Below are 18,153 nucleotides of genomic sequence, written 5' to 3' on the forward strand. Positions count from 1 at the left end.
ATTATAATAATATTATTTTACATTACAGTAATATTATACTATATCGTGTATTATGTATCAATATATGTTATGTTTTATCATGCTCTATTGTATAATACTATGCAATGTCCTTTATGGTAATTTTGTCATACAAAAGTACTTTCTCAGTTTATTTACCAAACACATGTTAAAGTGCCACAGCATTTTAGAATTGTAGTTACCAAACAGCAAACAGCTTTTCATAAAAGCTCTACTTCAGACAGCTCTACTTCCAACAGCTCTACTGCCAACAGCTCCCCCAAACAGGGCCTTAAATGTTTAGGAAGGGTTCAGAATCATATCAAGACAAAAACCTGAACCACTTGCCCAAGTTCCTTCTTTTCCTTTCTTTTTTGTTTCCCCTCTCCAGTCCTGTGAAAAAATTGCATAATATACTCGCACATTAGGAATCAAACTGGAAATATCCCACACAGACGAGGTCCTACAACTAAGATATGTTCATGATATGACTATCATAGTTGCCCCAGTCACCATTGTAATTTCTATGAATGAAACAAAGCCACCATTGTGATTCAAGTTTCCATCAATTTAAAGAATAAAAAGAGAGATTTTACTATGTTAGAAGATTAAGATAAATCAATATCTAATAATTGATAAAATTCTTTCTACTAAAAGAACTACTTTTATAACAAAAGTATTGCTTCAGCCTTCACGTCCCCCTCATGCAGGTTATAGAAAACTACTGGGGGCAACTGCATCATAATTTGGCTTGTAATACTTGAAAAAATGCATGTTAACACTACTAGTTGAAAATTTGAAGGCATGTGGGAAAGCAATAGCAGACACTTAAAAAGTTATTTTTGTGTTTAAGGTAAATTATTTTAACCTTGCTATCATGGTCAACCAGACGTTACATGCCATTCTATACAAAACTAGATGCAGACATCCACCTGATCTGCCACTGTGAAACAAGGATAGGTGCACAGCCTGTGAAAGCCGGAGCTCATCTCATGAGTGCTCTTTCAGGTAGAGGTTTCCATCATCTTGCAACAGCCACCTAATCACCTCATTTGCAGGGCATGTTTCTTTCTGTTAGCTAGTTAGTGTTAGTTTCGGCAAGTTTAGAAACAGTTCAATATTACAATCTTAGCGATACTCTGAAGCTCATAAGGTGCCCCATGAAAGCTCAATGCTGCGAAAACCACTTAACTGAACATACCTTGCTTGGACTTCTAACAATGTGATGGGTAGTGCAGACCATCTACCTTTCCTCGTCTAATCTAATTATGTGATTATGTACTCAAGATTTATGCCAATTTGGGCACGGTTGCTTTCTCCACCATCTCAGTACATGAATGCAACCAGCAGCAGCTAACAGCCCAAGAGCAGCAAGTGCCATAATTGTGGAATCTTCAAGTTTCCAGCGATAACCACCCTACAAATAACAGAATAACTTGCCTTATCAGATCTATGAAATTTTCAATCAAGATATAATGATAATTCCACTATCTAACCCAAGGTTCCTGAAGAGGCAAGGGATAAAGGAACAAACTTGTAGCAGAACTAAAAATATTGCTGCATTTGCTGGTGCCAACGAGAAGCTTATCATGCCTCCACGCAGTTCATTTGGGACATACCTGCTCAAGTGGCAGAATGAGAATTACAAATGGATCCTTTAAAAGGAAACAAAATTAAGTACATAACCGTTGGCTCACATTGTCCTCAGTCTTGCAAGTGAAGGTAAAATGAAACCAACACAAGCATGGTAGATGCAGAACAGTATTACCAGAGCACCAACCTCCTGCTGACAGAAAATACTAAAAAAAATAAGCCTATATAGCATTAGACAGAACTTTGAACTCGGTTATATATTGGTTCCAGATTCAACTTGCAGTACCTGATAATCATAAGATACAATTAACAAAGACAAACCAGCAACAACATATGCAGTTATCAGATATTCTTCGTTACGAAGTGATGATACACCACCAAAGAACCAAGGAAAAATAGTGCTCCCAAGCATTCTGGAGCCAATGAAACATGGGTACAATCGAGACAGATGAACCTCCCTCCCATCTCCCTGAAATAAAATAGGAACTGAGTTCAATGCATAAAATCAAACCTATATGCATATGAACAGGCTAATAATTCTTCAAACGATTTCTGTTGATGCAATCTTTTTTGTTGGCCATTCCAATATTAAGCAATGAAACAACATGTCAAGCAGGCTGCAAGACAATATCATGTCACGGAAGAGATGAATTTCAACAAAATGTACAAGTGGGATGTATTTTGGTTACTCATCTTCCTATATGACTTGTTCAATTGCATGGACTTTTGGAATGTAGTTACAGTGCCTAACTTCTAAAATGGATTTTTAAAGAACACTTTGTATAGATCTGTATCACCAGATATTTTAATCCTACAAAAGTTAGCACTTGGAATGATTTAGTTATACAATCAATAATATGTTATATTCTGGGAAAAATCCTAGTGTGGGCATTTTGTTTCGGTTACTTCTGATAAATACCTTGAAGGAAGAAGTGTTAGATCTAAGTGATGCATCTTAACACTAAGTCGAGATTTCAAGAAAAAATATAGTGAAATTTAAGTATGAGCAGCCACTGGTATCGTTGCTAGCGAACATGGCTCTAGACAATTGACAGTTCTGGACAACTTCAAGTAGTTACCCATTACTTTACAAACTAGGAGTTATATCAAAACAGGCATACTTGCATCATTTCCTTCTTGAACATGTAGCACAACAAATCTGACCATGGCTCGCTAGTAAGAGTTTCTACTTAACAGAAACCAAAAGATTCAAGCAAACTTTTGAGCATGGTATGCCGCACCAGTCCGAATTGGACAATATGGAGCGTACCGTACCATACCGGTTCAGCACCGGTACCCAATACAGGTGGCATACCGATATTCGGTATGCTAAAAAAATTTCGTACCATACCGTACCAACACTTTGCTAGTATGGAACCAGTACGGGCTAACCTTGCTCTCAAGAAATGTTGGGATGCTCTCCCATAGAAGGTTTCATTTAAATTGCTATTTGTCAAGATAAAAAAGATGTCAGATACTCTTTACAGTGTGAGAATAATTTTTTGCAGCAGAAATAAAAGGTGTTAGAATGTCATCTGTTTGTTGATGCCTATCCTTTCGTACCATTTACATTTTGTCAATTAAGACCTAGATTAAGATCCAGTTGTCCGGATTTGATATCGAATCTGGTTAGGTGAAATCAAAAGACAAGGGTTTGAGTCCTAGACTCAGGCTTTCTCGCATCCAAGTTTTCTAAACTCATACATGAGTTGACTACACATTTTGCATTAAATCTTTGACCAAAGATTTAATGATCTCAAAATCAGTAAAGAGTTATTCTAATTGAAGATTCACACTATTCAAGATGTCTCCATTACAAAAAATTTATGTATTTTCTGGCCTCTAATCTATGCATCAAATGGGTAGAAAAGTAAGCAGTATTTATTGCACTAATGTGCCGAAATGCATGATGGGGTATCTGAATTGATAACCCACCTCATAGATCATGATCTACACAACTTGTAACATGGTAAATTTAAATTCATTTGGTTTGATGTTTAGATCATAATAAAACATAGTATCATAATATTAAAATCCATTTCTTTTTACACCCACTTGATGCTTAGGTTAGAGACCACTGAAATACATGAAATTTTTGTTTCTATGTATTTTTTGTAATCTGGATCATCTTCAACAGTTTGTATTTTCAATTTGGATGGTCCATTATTTATTTTGAATCACTAAAGCTTTTTCCACATACATACTGGCTTGAACTTCTAAAACAGTGATAAAATATTAAAATTTTTCATACTTTGTCTATATAAGAAGAGCGTTATACTTAACAGCAGATTCAATAGATGTAAACAGGAACATAATATTATGATCACAATTGGTTTGTGTCCAAAAGAATATGCTTGTTTCATTTCCATCTTTTGTCAAAATTAAAGATCCTGCAGGTGTAAGGCAAAATCAGAAAATGCGAATATCTGATGCACTATCTTTCATCTATGTAAAGACATTGTTATAGTTTTCCAGCATCATTTGAAGTTTTAGCCAAGAAGTTTTCATTTTGGCTATAACATCTTAAATTTTGTCCTATAATCCTTAAGTGCCTCAACTGATGTATCTAAGGTGTGTTTTTATCCAAGACAATACGATATTGTTTATCTAGGACAGACTATGAAAGTTCCAGTGGCTTGGACAAAACATATATATGTTACATTCTACTACGAGAAATCAGGTCAAGTTATATGTACCGGCAAGAAAGCAATTAAATCATGTATGTCTCAAATTGCTCCAAGAGAGGCAAGGAGATGCTTCTAGGATTGGGATGAACCAATTCCAAGAAAATGAATTAAGAAATCACATCAAATAGTTCAAGCTCCTATTCTGCTTTGAGGGACAAAGCTCACCACTGAATCAAACTAAATACCCAATATAACTTTCATATTTTGGATGTCTTTGGCTGGTGATGAATTTGTCAAGATTTTGTCTTCATAATGCTTAAAATGTTTTTACAATTATCAATTTTCTAATGGGGAGTTATATCGATAGCTTCCTACTTTAAGGAATGCAAACCAAACTAGAATTGTCTTTCGCTACAATTACCATAGTAAGTTTTATAAAGAGGCCCAACATGAATGGAACTGTCTCGAACCACCTGGTTCAGAGCATACCAAACCATACTAGCGGCGAACCGGGACAGTTCTGGCCTCCGGATTGAGAAATCGGCAGAAGGGGAGAAGGAGAAAGAGAGAGGGGGAAAGGGAGGGAAAGTGGCTAGCAGCGGTCCGAATAGGGGCGAGGGAGGGGGGAGAGAGCACTTTCGAACCTCTCCTCCGTGCATCGAAACAGGGGCGGAGCCCTTATTTCGAAAAGAAATAGGGGCTTCCGCCCCTTTTTCTATTTTTTTTGTACTTTTTAAGGGAAGTCAGTAGCTAGTGCTGACTTGACTTATTATTTTCTTCATAATAATAAGTGACTGTGTGCACAACTTAATAAGTAAAGTCGACAATGGCTACCGACTTCACTTAAAAAAAATCAAAAAAAGTATATAAAAATGGATAGAAAACCCTATTTCATTTGGAAACAGGGACCCCACTCCTGTCCGATGCACAAAAGAGAGATCTTCGAAAGCCCTCTCTCCCCTTCCCTCACCCCTATTCATGCCGCTACCCCCTCTCTCTCTCTCTCTTTTCCTACCTATCCCTCTCCCCCTCCCTTCCAATTTTTCCTGTCAGTTTATGCCGGAACAGCATGGCACAGGGGCATACCATACCGTCTTGCCAGCCAACCGACACGAATGCAGGTTCTAGTATTGCCTTGGTATATCTTATTAAAAAAATAAAATTATCTTTCTAAATGATGACAAGTATTGTTTAGTATTTCTCACAATTTTATTACACAAATATTAAGCCACATCGAGAGTAATAAGAAAAAACAAAGCTTCAATATAAATTCAGATTATGGTGGTTGGTTGATAGATAATGATAAACTTAGATCTGCAAGTCGGCACAACATCCTTTCACGAAAGAAGAAATTGAAGAAAGGTCAACAGATAGGAATATTCTTTTGCTAGAAAGGATCCATGCATAATTACTTGTTAACAAGTTCACATCCCAAAGCAATGTCACATAGGTAGGCTTTCTTATTTTCATTGAGGAAGTGGTGACCATGGTCAAAAACAACACAAAAGTGAACAAAGAATTTAAAGTTTAATTATAGCCCAGTCCTAGAGTTTATCTTGGTCACATTTTGCATGAACTTTGAAAGTGAAGAAAAGTTAGCAAGCCCAAATCATTTGTATTTAGCAAATTTGAGGCATGGAGTGGCACCTGAAGAAGTGGTAAGACATGCACCTAGTTCAATATCTTTGAAGCTGTAATACATGCTTCAGCCTTACTAAACGATGCTAGCTTCGCCAATTAATCAAACAAAAATGAGGAAACATGGTGAGTTTAACATATAACAGTTAATTGCTACCACTGGAGGTCTGGATTCACATATACTGATCTTCAAGCTAATCCATCACTGATTTTTATAACGATCTTAAAAATTCTAGTACAAAATCATATGGGTTATTTTGAGTAAATTGGGCGCTTCACTATTAGTTGCATGACAGTCTATAACATTCTGAGGCATAAGTAACTATCATCTAAGGTATATTTGGAAATATCACTGCAAAAATCCTCTTTTTTTCAATTGGAAAGCCGAGTGAATAAATTATAGTGAAAAGTAAGATACATGAATTGCGAACTTATTTATGCTCTAAATATTCCTGTTGTGAGCACATATACGGAAATGCCTCCTAACACATGAATCACAAGCTGGTCAATGATATTTGGAGTTTCTATCGTTAGCTTGGTACTTCATATTGTTAACTCCATGGTTCAAGTCAGCCTTTAGAAAGAGTATTTAGTAGTTGTCTGTTAGAACTAAATTCCAGTGTGTTTAAAATTAGCTTTGGAGATTATGCCTCTAGATAAGTTGATCAGAAATAAATCTACAAAGTTGTGGATGAAAAGAGTGGGAAGCACAAAACTAGGAGATGGCTGAAAGACGATATTAATAGCATGTAATTTCCAAGGAAGACAATGTTGAGAAATACAAATGTCTTTAAAATGTTATGAGAATTGTATATTACAAAGTTATAAAATAATTCACTAAACAACAACTCAAATCATCAAACTAGACTATGCGAAATCAATGTGGTTGATCGAAATCCTGCTGACGATGACTGATGATGATGATGGAGCTTTGGAGCTCTCATATAAATTAATAGCTCAGTAGTTCTAACCAAACACTCCAAATTTTGGGTTTTTGACATGTCGGACACTTAGATATTTGGGACACTTTACATGACCCTCCTTGACTCTTTCTATCATCAAGTCATAATATCACCACCATTACATACCTACTTTTGGCAATTCTACATGAAAGTTATTAAATCTAACATATTAATTAGCAAACCTTTTATCAAATTTGTGAACTAAAAGAGCAAAAGGTCCAACTAGTAATGTAGACATGGGCATAATACATAAGCACAAACATATGCAATAAATAGAAGAATCGCCATGTTTGATTCTTAAAAAGGTTCACATGTTGGAAACTTCTGGACACTTGACCTCCAAATCTGTGTCCAACTAACATTGCATCTCATTGATTTCTACAATGCAAATTTTAGGGCAATTGACCTCAATGTTCATGTTAGCGGGTCCAAAAATTATGATCAATGTCTATTGCAACCAAGGTTCACCGTCTCAGTGCTAAACCCCGTACCAGCAAGGATTCACAAGTCCTGGCAGAATGTCCGGTGGGACACCGGGATGGGGTACCATCAAGGTCCGCCATACCGGTACCGGTCGGCGTACCGGTGGCGGCCCGGACCGGTACGAAACTGGTGGCGTACCGGTCCGAACCGGTGGCGTACCGGTCCGAACCGGTCCCGTACCGGTTTTTCAACAGTAAACTACCGGTACCGGATTGCACGCTGATCTGGTACCGGTCCCAGGCCGGACCGGTACGTACCGGCCCGTACCGGCCGGTACGTACCGGACCATGGGTACCATCCTATATGTCAAGACCGGATTAGCACGTCTTGGACATCAACTGTCCCAAGTATCGAGATGGGGCGAAACAATAGCATGTCCTGTTCTATGGAAATAAAACCGAGACCTCGTCCCACGAGATTTAAAACCTTATTGGCATCATTTTATTACAGTGTTGTTACATGGTCTGGTACGAAACGGCGAGGCACACCAAGTGTCGATAAGGTACAAAATTGAATGCCAGTTCGGTACAATATAGTATGCCTGGTACGGTATAGTACCAACCAGTATAGTGAGCCTTGGTTGCAACCTCAGTTTTCAAATTTTATACCTTCCACTTGAAACACTCCTATTTTAGAATCTCTATCATAACTCAAGCACACAATCAAGTCTGCACTAGAATAGGCCATAACTTATTATTTTTCGCTCTTCAATACAGACAAGGAATTTGTTAAGATGGATATTCAATTAGTATAAATCAATGTCCCAACAACAAATTGTTAATAGGTTTAAAACTAGCCACCCAGCTAAAACTTGAGGCTCATGTAAGTATCTTCCATACTTTCAGTTTGAGTCCCCACTTTCCTATGTCACTAGGTATCGAGTACTTAAGAAATAAATATGAGATTTTTAGATCAAGCGACTCAAATCCTTGCAACAAATTTAAAAGAGACTAAATCCTTGACTTTCATTTGAGTTGCTAAGTTTACAAAGATTGTTGCCAGTTATAATAATTGCTGACTCTGATGGGCCTTTGCATATTTCCAAGCTATATTAAAGTCGTACACAATATGCATGAAGTCCTAAAATATAGCTCATCAACCAGAGGTGTAGGATAGCTACCTACCGTAAAGCCCTTTTGATTTTCACATTACTTTGCAACAAGGTTCGCCGTCTTAATACTGAACCCCGTACCAGTGCCACACTAGCACAATGTCGGTACGGTGTGGTATGAAATTTTTTTGAAGTACTGAGTGTCCGTACGCCACCCGTACCGGATACCAATACCGAACCGGTACGGTACGATAAGCCCTATATTGAGTAGTTTGGGCCGGTACGGCATACCTTGCTTTGCAAAATCATGATAGAATGCTGCTTGGTTGGAAGATAAACATCTTAACATATTTTAACATGCTTTAGAAATCAATGAGCTACCATCTCATGGTAACCTTACAAAGCTAAGAAGTAAGAACTTTATTTTTTTTATGTGAAAGATGTTAAAAGAACCTTATTAACTATAAGAAGAAAAAAGGCACTACATTTTAATATCTACAAAGTTCACATTGTTATTAGAAACAAAGGAAACAACTAAGGAAATAAGAGTGTCCGTTACACAAATGACATGGTCTAAGCTGATATTTTAGTAAGTTGAAATAATAAAACATTTTAAAGTGATGCTTGGTTTCACCCCAATAGTACGACATTCCAAAAAAATTGTATATTTCAGATCACTAGTCTCAAGAACGCAGCATATACCTTGTACAAAATATAAAATGAAAACCAAAGCATAGCATGAAATTTCTATATAACGTGGTAAACAGTTCTTAATAATCAAAAAGACATACCACTATGGTTGGTGCCCAAAGAATCCAAAAAACTGACATGGAAAAATGGATGCTTGATTGAGCCCATGATAGCATCCAAATCCTTTTGTCTGGGAAGCCAAAAAAAAGCAACCAGCAGCTTATAATAGAGAACAAAAGGAGATGTGAAAAGTCTTGCAATGCTTTAAAGTTTCAAGATACAGCATTTGATTGAACTTGTTGAATATTTAATCAACAGGTCAGGATATATTCTAAAAGCATGTGCATCTATTTTGGCTTACATAACCAAAACTAGGAAAATACAACCGATTAAACTTAAAAAGGTAGTAGCCCCTGGCCAAGAAAGGATGAGAGCGAGCAAGCAATGATATTCCAAGTTGCACAAAAATATAATTTTATAGCCTCAGCCAGCCACCTTTTCTTATATCACTGGGACTCCTAAACTAGAAATATTAAAAAAGAAAAAGGAAATAGTGATGAAGCCCACCCAACAAATTCTAGTTGGATCCCTCATGTTGAACTCTTTTAGGACTCCTAAATCAGAACGAAATAGACCAAATACTTTTAATTTTAAGAGCTCTTCTTGGCAATTAAAGTTTCCCAATGTTTGAATGCTAAATTGACACCAATTGGCCAGCTAATTGCAGCCCAAATTGATGCTAGAAAACTTCCAAAAACCTATGACTATATGAAAATCCTATAGCTAAAGAAAACAAAAATTGACTAACTAATGGTCTGAAAAAGGAAGAACAAAACTGTTTATATTGCTGATATTTTTTAACCAGCAAGGATCCAACAAGGAGATTGCATGGCTGCTCCTTGCAGTCCTTCAACCGTACCATCTTGCCTTGACAACAATGGTGGTGAATGGTGACAACTTTGTCATATGGAAGCCCACGGAGGGACCAAAAGTGGGTGCCATTCTTACAGTCCCTCTACTAAGTAGTAGGGTTACCACACAAACCTTGACTCTATGCCACTGAACTGAGGCAGAGGTTGGATTTGTTAAACAAGAGTTGGTGAGAAAATATTGTGCCCAATGCGGAGAACAAGTACTTTTAGGGAAAAAAACTTTACCATAGTCGTTTAGGTCATTCTCTATGACAGATCTCCCTGCCCTGTTCTAGCAAGCATATGCCATGTTGCTCTAATAGTTTATTTGTCGCCAACCAGTATTAATTTGGTGTGGCATTGCAAAGACCCTTTTGCCTGTCAAGGGTCTTGATGGCCTAAGCTATTGCAAAAAGTTGTTGGAAAAAGTGTATCTGTGTGTGTGTGTGTGTGTGTGTGATCAAAGGTAACATGATGCTTAATGCTTATACCGCTTATCTTTCCACACACACACACACACAAAAAATGAAAAAAAGAAAACCTAATGCCCAAGGTAGAGAGGAACCGAACATGTCATCCTCAATGGGGTATATGGTTATTGGTTTAAGATTTCATTCAAGGTGGTTGCAGTCAACCCCAATTTCAGGAAGCTCAATGTGAAAATCTTTGTTCCAGGTTTCAACATATAACAAGCATGAGAGTAGGCTACACTGTTTGGATGCAATAGCAGTGGCAAACTAGAGATTCATTAACAATACTGTTAATGCTGAAGTTATAAGATCATCAATACCATTTGCTCAGACATGGATAATATAGTTTTCACTGCCAATGGCAAGGGGATGGATAGACTGGAAAAATGATTTTCTCCATGCAAGAAACCTGAGATTGCACAAGGTCATGGCTACCTCATGAGGCATGTTGCTTCTTTCCTTTTGAAATCTTATTCCTCTTTCTATATGGAAATGCCCTTAGAGTTGTATTATTAGTTGAGTGGGTCTGGAAATTCTGTTACATCTGGGTTGTTGTTAGGGTCGACAGAATGGAAACATCGAGCATTAGCATGACCAACTGTTCTAATAGTTGCAGGCACTTGCATCGTATTGTATTATACATTTTCACCTTGCATCAGAAGTTAAAAGAAAAAATTAATGAGTTAAGATCTCATTTTTCAATAAAATAAAACCAATAAGAAAGAATAGAACCTATTGAAAAGGTCATCCTTCAAAGCATGATTAAGAGTATGGATCCTTTTATATGGAGCATTTGTTTGGGTGTTTACTAGCCAAAAATTCCATGTGCGGTGGTGCCAACTTCAGAAGCTCATACCCTACTTCAATTATATCCATATATACAAATCTGAAATTTTAATTTTGGATTTAGAGTTTGAATAGGAAAACAAAATGCATAACTTTTCAATTGATTGGTATTTAAGCACCCAAGATCTTAAATCAATATTTTATATCTGCAACACTTGGATGATAGCCAAAGCCAAGTCTGATGATTGACTTCAAACATTATGAAGAGAACCTTGAGCACAATGATCAATTGTTGGTGGCATGCAATAACAGTTGGAGGCAAAAACGAGGCATGTGGATAAAATGCAGTACCTTTGGAAAAGTCTGATTTAAATCTTGAATTTGCGAAGAATTTTTAGGGAGATAAAAGATGTCTTCTTTTTTCCAAATAAAGACAACAACAGCCCTTATATATGTGATGCCCAAGAGGAATAGTCAAAAATATGTCAGAAAAACAAATGCTGATTTCAGGATCCAATTCAATGATATGTTGATTCCTCTTTTCAAAATGAACCGTATGCTGATTACAACATCCAAGGATGGCAAAATGAAGCATGAGGTACCAGAGAATAACCTTTGTCCATTTCTAGAGTCCTAGGGCAGAAACCAAGAATCTTGCAACCCATGGATAGCAAATAGCACCTATGAAAGGAGAAGGTAGCAAACAATAATTTATTGAAGTATGAGATTGGGACAGCAAGCTGTAAACTCAAGAGTTCCTCTTACAATGCTAACATACTGGAAAGTTAGTCACCAGGTTTCCCTAGTTGCCCAGCACATTTGAGGCATACTAGCAGCACAAAAGAGAAAAAATTGGAGACGAGGTGAACTAGGAAGTTCCTTGATTGGATTTAGTTGATGTGGAAGTGCAACAGGTTCATTTCGGTGATGTGCGATCTCAATCACTCCATTAGCAAAAGCTGTGCATAGCATAAGATGCAAACTAAGGCTGTGGAATACGCTAGGAGACTAGTGGACGGTCAGACTGTCACCAAGTTCAAGCTCCAGCATAATGGATGAAGCCTCAGCACCATAGGATGCCTAAGCCCATCTGACACCAAAATAGAAATCATCACATGTTAAACACCTCAATAGTGCACATGTAATTATGTTTCATAGTTATAGTAGAAGAATGTATCATAAGGCCCCATTTGGCAAGAGTTGTTGGCAGGAGAGCTTTTTGAAGTAGAGCTTTTATAAAAAGCTATTTGTTGTTTGTTGTTTGGTAATTACATTTCTAAAGTGTTGTGAAACTTTAATATGTGTTTGATAAACAAACTAAGAAAGTACTTTTGGTATGACAAAATGACCATAAAGGATATTGTATAGTATTATACAACAAAGCCTAATAAAATATAATATGTATTAATATATAAATATATAATATAGTATAATATTGCTGTAATATAATATAATATTATTATAATATAGTAATATAATATTGTATACTATAGCATAATAATATAACATAATTTGATATTATATAATATAATATATCAATGTATTATGATATAATGTAATATAATATTATATTTATAATATAATACAATAATAAAAGTATAAAATATTACAATTATTATCATTATATATTAATATTATTATTTTCTGTAATTATTATATTTTATCATGGGTATTTTGGTTTAAAAAGAAAAAATTTTATAACTCAAAACAGCATTTCAACGAGGCCTAAAAGTGCTTTTCCGAGCTTCTCCCAAAAAGCTGTTTTAGCTTTCCAGTAAAACTAAAACAACTTTCCGACTTTTTTACCAAACATCCCTTTTCTATCTAAAAGTGCTTTTGAGGGGCTAGAAAGTGCTTTCTGGCCCTACACTTTTTGGCCCTCCAAAAGCTCTACCAAACATGGCTTAAGTCACCTTCCAAAGTCCACTCACCTAACAAGAATAGCTTCAGGCTAAAACCTAATACAACTTTCCGACTTTTTTACTAAACATCCCTTTTCCATCTAAAAGTGCTTTTGAGGGGCCAGAAAGTGCTTTCTAGCCCTGCACTTTTTGGCCCTCCAAAAGCTCTACCAAACGGGGCTTAAGTCACCTTCCAAAGTCCACTCACCTAACAAGAATAGCTTCAGGCTAAAACCTAATACAACTTTCCGACTTTTTTACCAAACATCCCTTTTCCATCTAAAAGTGCTTTTAAGGGGCTAGAAAGTGCTTCCTGGCCATGCACTTTTTGGCCCTCCAAAAACTCTAATAGCACCTCCATTTGAGAGCAATAATAATTCATAAACCAACTCAGCACTCTTCCACAACTTGTGCTTAAGGCATGAAACATAAAATTGGATGGATTTGTGATGATGCTAGTAGAGCTAAAAAGTACGCTCCAGGCCATTTTTTCCATTGATGAAAAGGTCCATAAAACTAAGAGAACAGCTTAAGAGATTCATGAACTGCTATAGAAGACTGTCTATAAGGCTTCAGATGAAGGAAAACTTCATCATCAATGTTAAAACTTCTACCTGGACATCCTTTATCACCATAGAAATTCATTCAAGCCTGATCAACGAATATTAAAAAAAAGGTTTTCTTTAAGTAAATGTTGAATATGATCCCTATCTTTCAAGGTATTACTAGTTCTTTGTATATAACTCATGGTTGGTGGTGGCTTCCTATAAACTACCTCATAGAGAATCATTTTAATTGACTCATGGTAGGAAGTATTATACCTCCATTCAACCGGTGGAATCCATGTAGCCTATTTTGTTGTTTGATGTTTGTGAAACAATGAAGATGTCTCCAAGCAATGATTAACATGCTCCAACATTCTAATTAAGGGTGACACAATCTTAGCTAGAAAAATTAAGAATCATAAGAGCTACTCATGTAATTGAGTTCCTTGCAGCCAACAGAATTCCTTCGAGAATGTATTTATGAAGACAGGGTCGATCACTAACTATAGAAGATGGCATTCCATGGAGATTGAATACGCTATCAATGAAAAGCTTGGCAGCAAGGTTCACTATACTGCCCCAAAACGCTCAGCTCAGTTCACTCTATCGGTTGGGAACAAGAGTCAAACTGCTCAAGACCGAGCGGCTCGAAGTGATACTAGGACGAACTGCACGATTCACACCGGTTCGGTCTCAGTTTGCCCATCACCTCCCCTGCTTCAACAATAAAGGATGAAGGTTGAGAAGGCATAGGAGGCCTTCTAAGCCCCTATAAAACCCAGCCCAATCAGTGGACCGGTTGGCCTAGCTATGGCCTAGTGATTGAGCATGGCCCAAAGGTTTGGTCCCAAAGTAATTGGAGCTCCACCCCTGTTTGAAGCCAAGTCAAAGAAGGAGGCGGACTCTACCTCCTCAAACTCTGATAGGGCGTGGAGCATTGGCTATAAAGATCCCACTCAAAGTTCACTATCTCGGTACCAAACCCCATAATGGTACCATCCTATTACTATGTCGATATGCCCCATATAGGGGCCAATTTGGTATATCGACACTCAATACGCATTCTATATCGCGTACCGGTTTGGTACTGATATAGTATGATATGGTCAGCACACACCGATATCGATCGATACAGCAAATCTTGCTCCCGTCCATCCTTCCCACAAAGCCGCAAAGCCAACCCCTCCCTTTCTCTTTCCCATGATTTTGCTACCATTCGCCGCCACTATGGCTGCAACTCAAACTACATCGGAAACGAGGCATCATCGCATGCCACCTCTCCAACATCGTTCCCTCCCACCTCACCGGCATCATCTCTCCTTCCGTCCCTACCTCGTACAACTACCGCTGGTCGAGATATTGCCATGAATCGTTGATTATCCCATGATTTAGACTCCCCGATTCTACCAACCCAATCTTTCCTATTCAATTCCAAACAACATGGCCGCTGAAATTGTTGCCACTACCCTTCGACTTTCCAGCCATGAAAGGCTGCTTGCATCACCATCTTCTCCGGTCTCCCATCTCTTCCTCTAGTTTGCATTAAAAAAAGAAGGAAAGAAGAGGAAGACCCATTCCTTCTCTTTCTCTCTCTTCTTCTCTCTTGCGCTCTCTCTCTCATCTCTCTGATGTAGGGTGAACCCCTAGGGGGTCTTGATCAACCTTGATAAAGATGTTCTGTAATACCTCAGTAGCCATGCAACATGTTGACCCCCATCCCTTGTGGCACATTGCTGGACACTATCACCATTGATCCCCATAGTACTATTGTACTTTGTCCGATTTTTGTTCTATAATTTGGCCGGTTGGATTGCCAAATTAGACTCGGGTCATTAGATGCTACTGCCTCGCCAACCCTAATACTCCACCTTTTTCTTACACTTTTCTATCATTGTCCTAATTTTTTGTCGACATCTTCTAATTGTTGGAGTTGAATTAGTGAGATAAACTAGTCTAGATAAAAAGATGTGGATATTATGATATGGTCTACAAATTATTTTGAGAAGAAATTTTTGGAATTATCTAAATTTCCCAGTGTACATGTGAGGTAAGTAATACAACTATTTTTCGAGACTTATCAGCAAATTATAAAATATTTTATGAATCAAATTATTTATGATTTATGAACTTGATGCATAGTATTTTATTATTGAATATGTTTTTTAGGAATATTATATGATTCATGATCGAACGTATTGATTTCAACATGGATCATGCTCGTCTGATTTCGATGTCGCGTGATTTTATGTATCCTTCGATTTAGAATATGAAATTGCGCGTTGTGTTAAGGCGACCGATTCAGTACAAGTCTGAATCAGTCTGAACTGGTAACGAACAGGTCTGATAGTCGATCGGTACGTCTACCGAAACTGATTCGGCGATCCTTGGGTATAACTATGGTCATAGGTCTTGACTGACGAGATGAATTCGATGTTTTGAAAGAAATTTAATTTATGAACAAAATTTGAATTTTAAGAATAATTGAATTCGCAAACATAATATTTTGATAATGCTGCATGTTTAAATTTGATTTTGAATTGATATACTTCATATGCTTATTTTCAGTATATTATTATTTATTTTAATGCCTAATTTATCTAATTAAGTGTTTCATTGCTTACTAGGTTATCTAGCTCATTATTCAATATCTTACTATTTTTACAAATCCTAAGAACTAATATGGCAAGAGGATATGCTTTGGAAGAGAGTGATTAGAAGCAGAGTATAGGTTTCATTATTTTAGATTGAAAATTTATTAAAGATTGATGTAATACTATTGGTTGGAATCAACGTTCGCCGTACCAGTACCGGACCCCGTACCGGTGCCATACAGCATAATATCGGTACGGTATGGTATGAAATTTTTTGGACGTACCGAGGGTCAGTATGCCACCCGTACCGATACCAAACCAGTATGGTACAGTACACCCGGCACCGTCCGGTTCGGTACAATACGGCATACCATGATTAAAATTTTGTGATACACTAAGTTTGGATTTTAATTATTTAAATTTGGACTTATTTAATTGGCTATTTATTCTACTACTTGCTTTATGATATCATGATGAGATTGCTTACATGCTTGCAGGGAGAGTTTCTTATGAGTATGCAGTGGTTGTCACAACCTCGGCTCGCAATTTTGGGTCGGCGGCATGACAATTATAATAGTATCAGAGGATAAGTGGATAAATCATAAGACATAGAATCAGACATAGGATGAGTGTAGGTAGGTAGACACTAGAGACATTAGCATGTAAATTTATATTGATTACAAAATAAGTTATTTGAAAAACTAAGATTCGAAGATTTCTAAATAAAGAAAAACACTATATATTCTCTACTTGATATTTTTGGTTCTTTTCATTGGAAATCATTTAGTGAATCTAGAGAATTTTAGCAGTTTAATCAAAGTGCGCAACGGAAGTGTAGTGGTGTGAATTATTTTGCAGCTGATTAGACAAGAATAACTTTAATTTGAAAGGTGTTAAGATGAAAGACTAGACTAGGATCCTCTTTTTTCTTCTTCCCACATGGATGAGTTTCGGACTCCGAAACCCATTTTTTCATAGGAACAGGATGGGATAGACAGAATGCCTCCCATTGCAGCCGGACTTAAAACCTTGACTTCAACAATATGCTAGATCTCTTCTTCTTAGAAACAAGAACATCTATATAAACAAGCATCAGGACGTTTACTTCTTAGAACAAAGCTGATGCAGTGATCATGCACTCTCTTAGAAAGCAATACTTTAGGCTCTAAAATATAACCATACTCATCCAAGAGATTTAACAGGTCTGGTGGAATTTTGTGTTGTCCTCCAAGCTAGACAAAGAGCTGACTTGTAAACGAATCCTTGGCAATCCAACTTTAAGAGTCCTCAAAGGCAAGCAGTGCCCAGTGATGATTATGTGGTGATATCCAGCAACTACTTAATGCCTAGGCATTAGGTGGCCCCTTGATAGCTAGCCTAGCACCTACAGTCTTATCCTCTAAATCATTGCAATAGGGGAGAACAGACATAATCTAGATGTGTGTTCGGAGTGAAATCAGGCCAATTTTGGAAGATCTGAGATCTGCCCCTAATTTAATATATTTTGAGCCATAATGTCTAATTAAGGGGTCCATGGAAATGTTTGTGAATGTACCTTTTTTTCTTGGTAAAAGAATGTGTTTGGTTTTCAAGCATTAGTGCTAATAAAAGAATGTGTTTTGATTCTAGAGGAGGGAAAGAAGCCTCCTAGAGGGTAGAATTTCCCTTCCTTTTAAGTGAGTTTGCAGAGTCAATTCTCAATATAGCAGGTTTGTGGAGGATTACAACACTTTTTGGTTGATCGTGGTTTAATCAAGGCAAACATCCACAGCAAAGCGCTAATTGTTGTTGCAACCAAGGCCAAGGATTTAAGCATAAAATGCTGGTCAGAGGTTGGCATGGCATGGTACCATGCCCAGAACCATACCAAGGGCCATCTAAGAAAATAGTGGTCCATAACAGTTCATA

General features: G+C 37.2%; 1 protein-coding gene across 2 annotated transcripts in view; it reads right to left on the reverse strand.

Moving 5' to 3' along the window:
- Positions 1-363: 363 nt before the first annotated feature.
- LOC103721341 (uncharacterized) overlaps positions 364-18,153 on the reverse strand; it is a 38,648-nt gene continuing 20,858 nt past the window's right edge. Inside the window, exons 5-10 of one of the 2 annotated variants that reach the window (XR_016398764.1) lie at positions 9,143-9,231; positions 1,877-2,059; positions 1,695-1,780; positions 1,532-1,616; positions 1,199-1,414; positions 364-390 (exon numbers count right to left, since the gene is read on the reverse strand). Coding sequence is in view for 1 of the 2 variants with exons in the window: in XM_008811509.5 (XP_008809731.2) it covers positions 1,280-1,414; positions 1,532-1,616; positions 1,695-1,780; positions 1,877-2,059; positions 9,143-9,231 (578 nt within the window). In the remaining variant the exon portion in view is untranslated. Of the gene's footprint in view, positions 391-825; positions 1,415-1,531; positions 1,617-1,694; positions 1,781-1,876; positions 2,060-9,142; positions 9,232-18,153 lie in introns of those variants that run through there. The other variant, XM_008811509.5, reaches the window with a different exon arrangement.

The sequence above is a fragment of the Phoenix dactylifera genome, chromosome 16, assembly GCF_051530095.1.
Source record: "Phoenix dactylifera cultivar Ajwa chromosome 16, Ajwa_hap1_PhDact_Kaust_v1.1, whole genome shotgun sequence".
NCBI lineage: Eukaryota > Viridiplantae > Streptophyta > Magnoliopsida > Arecales > Arecaceae > Phoenix > Phoenix dactylifera.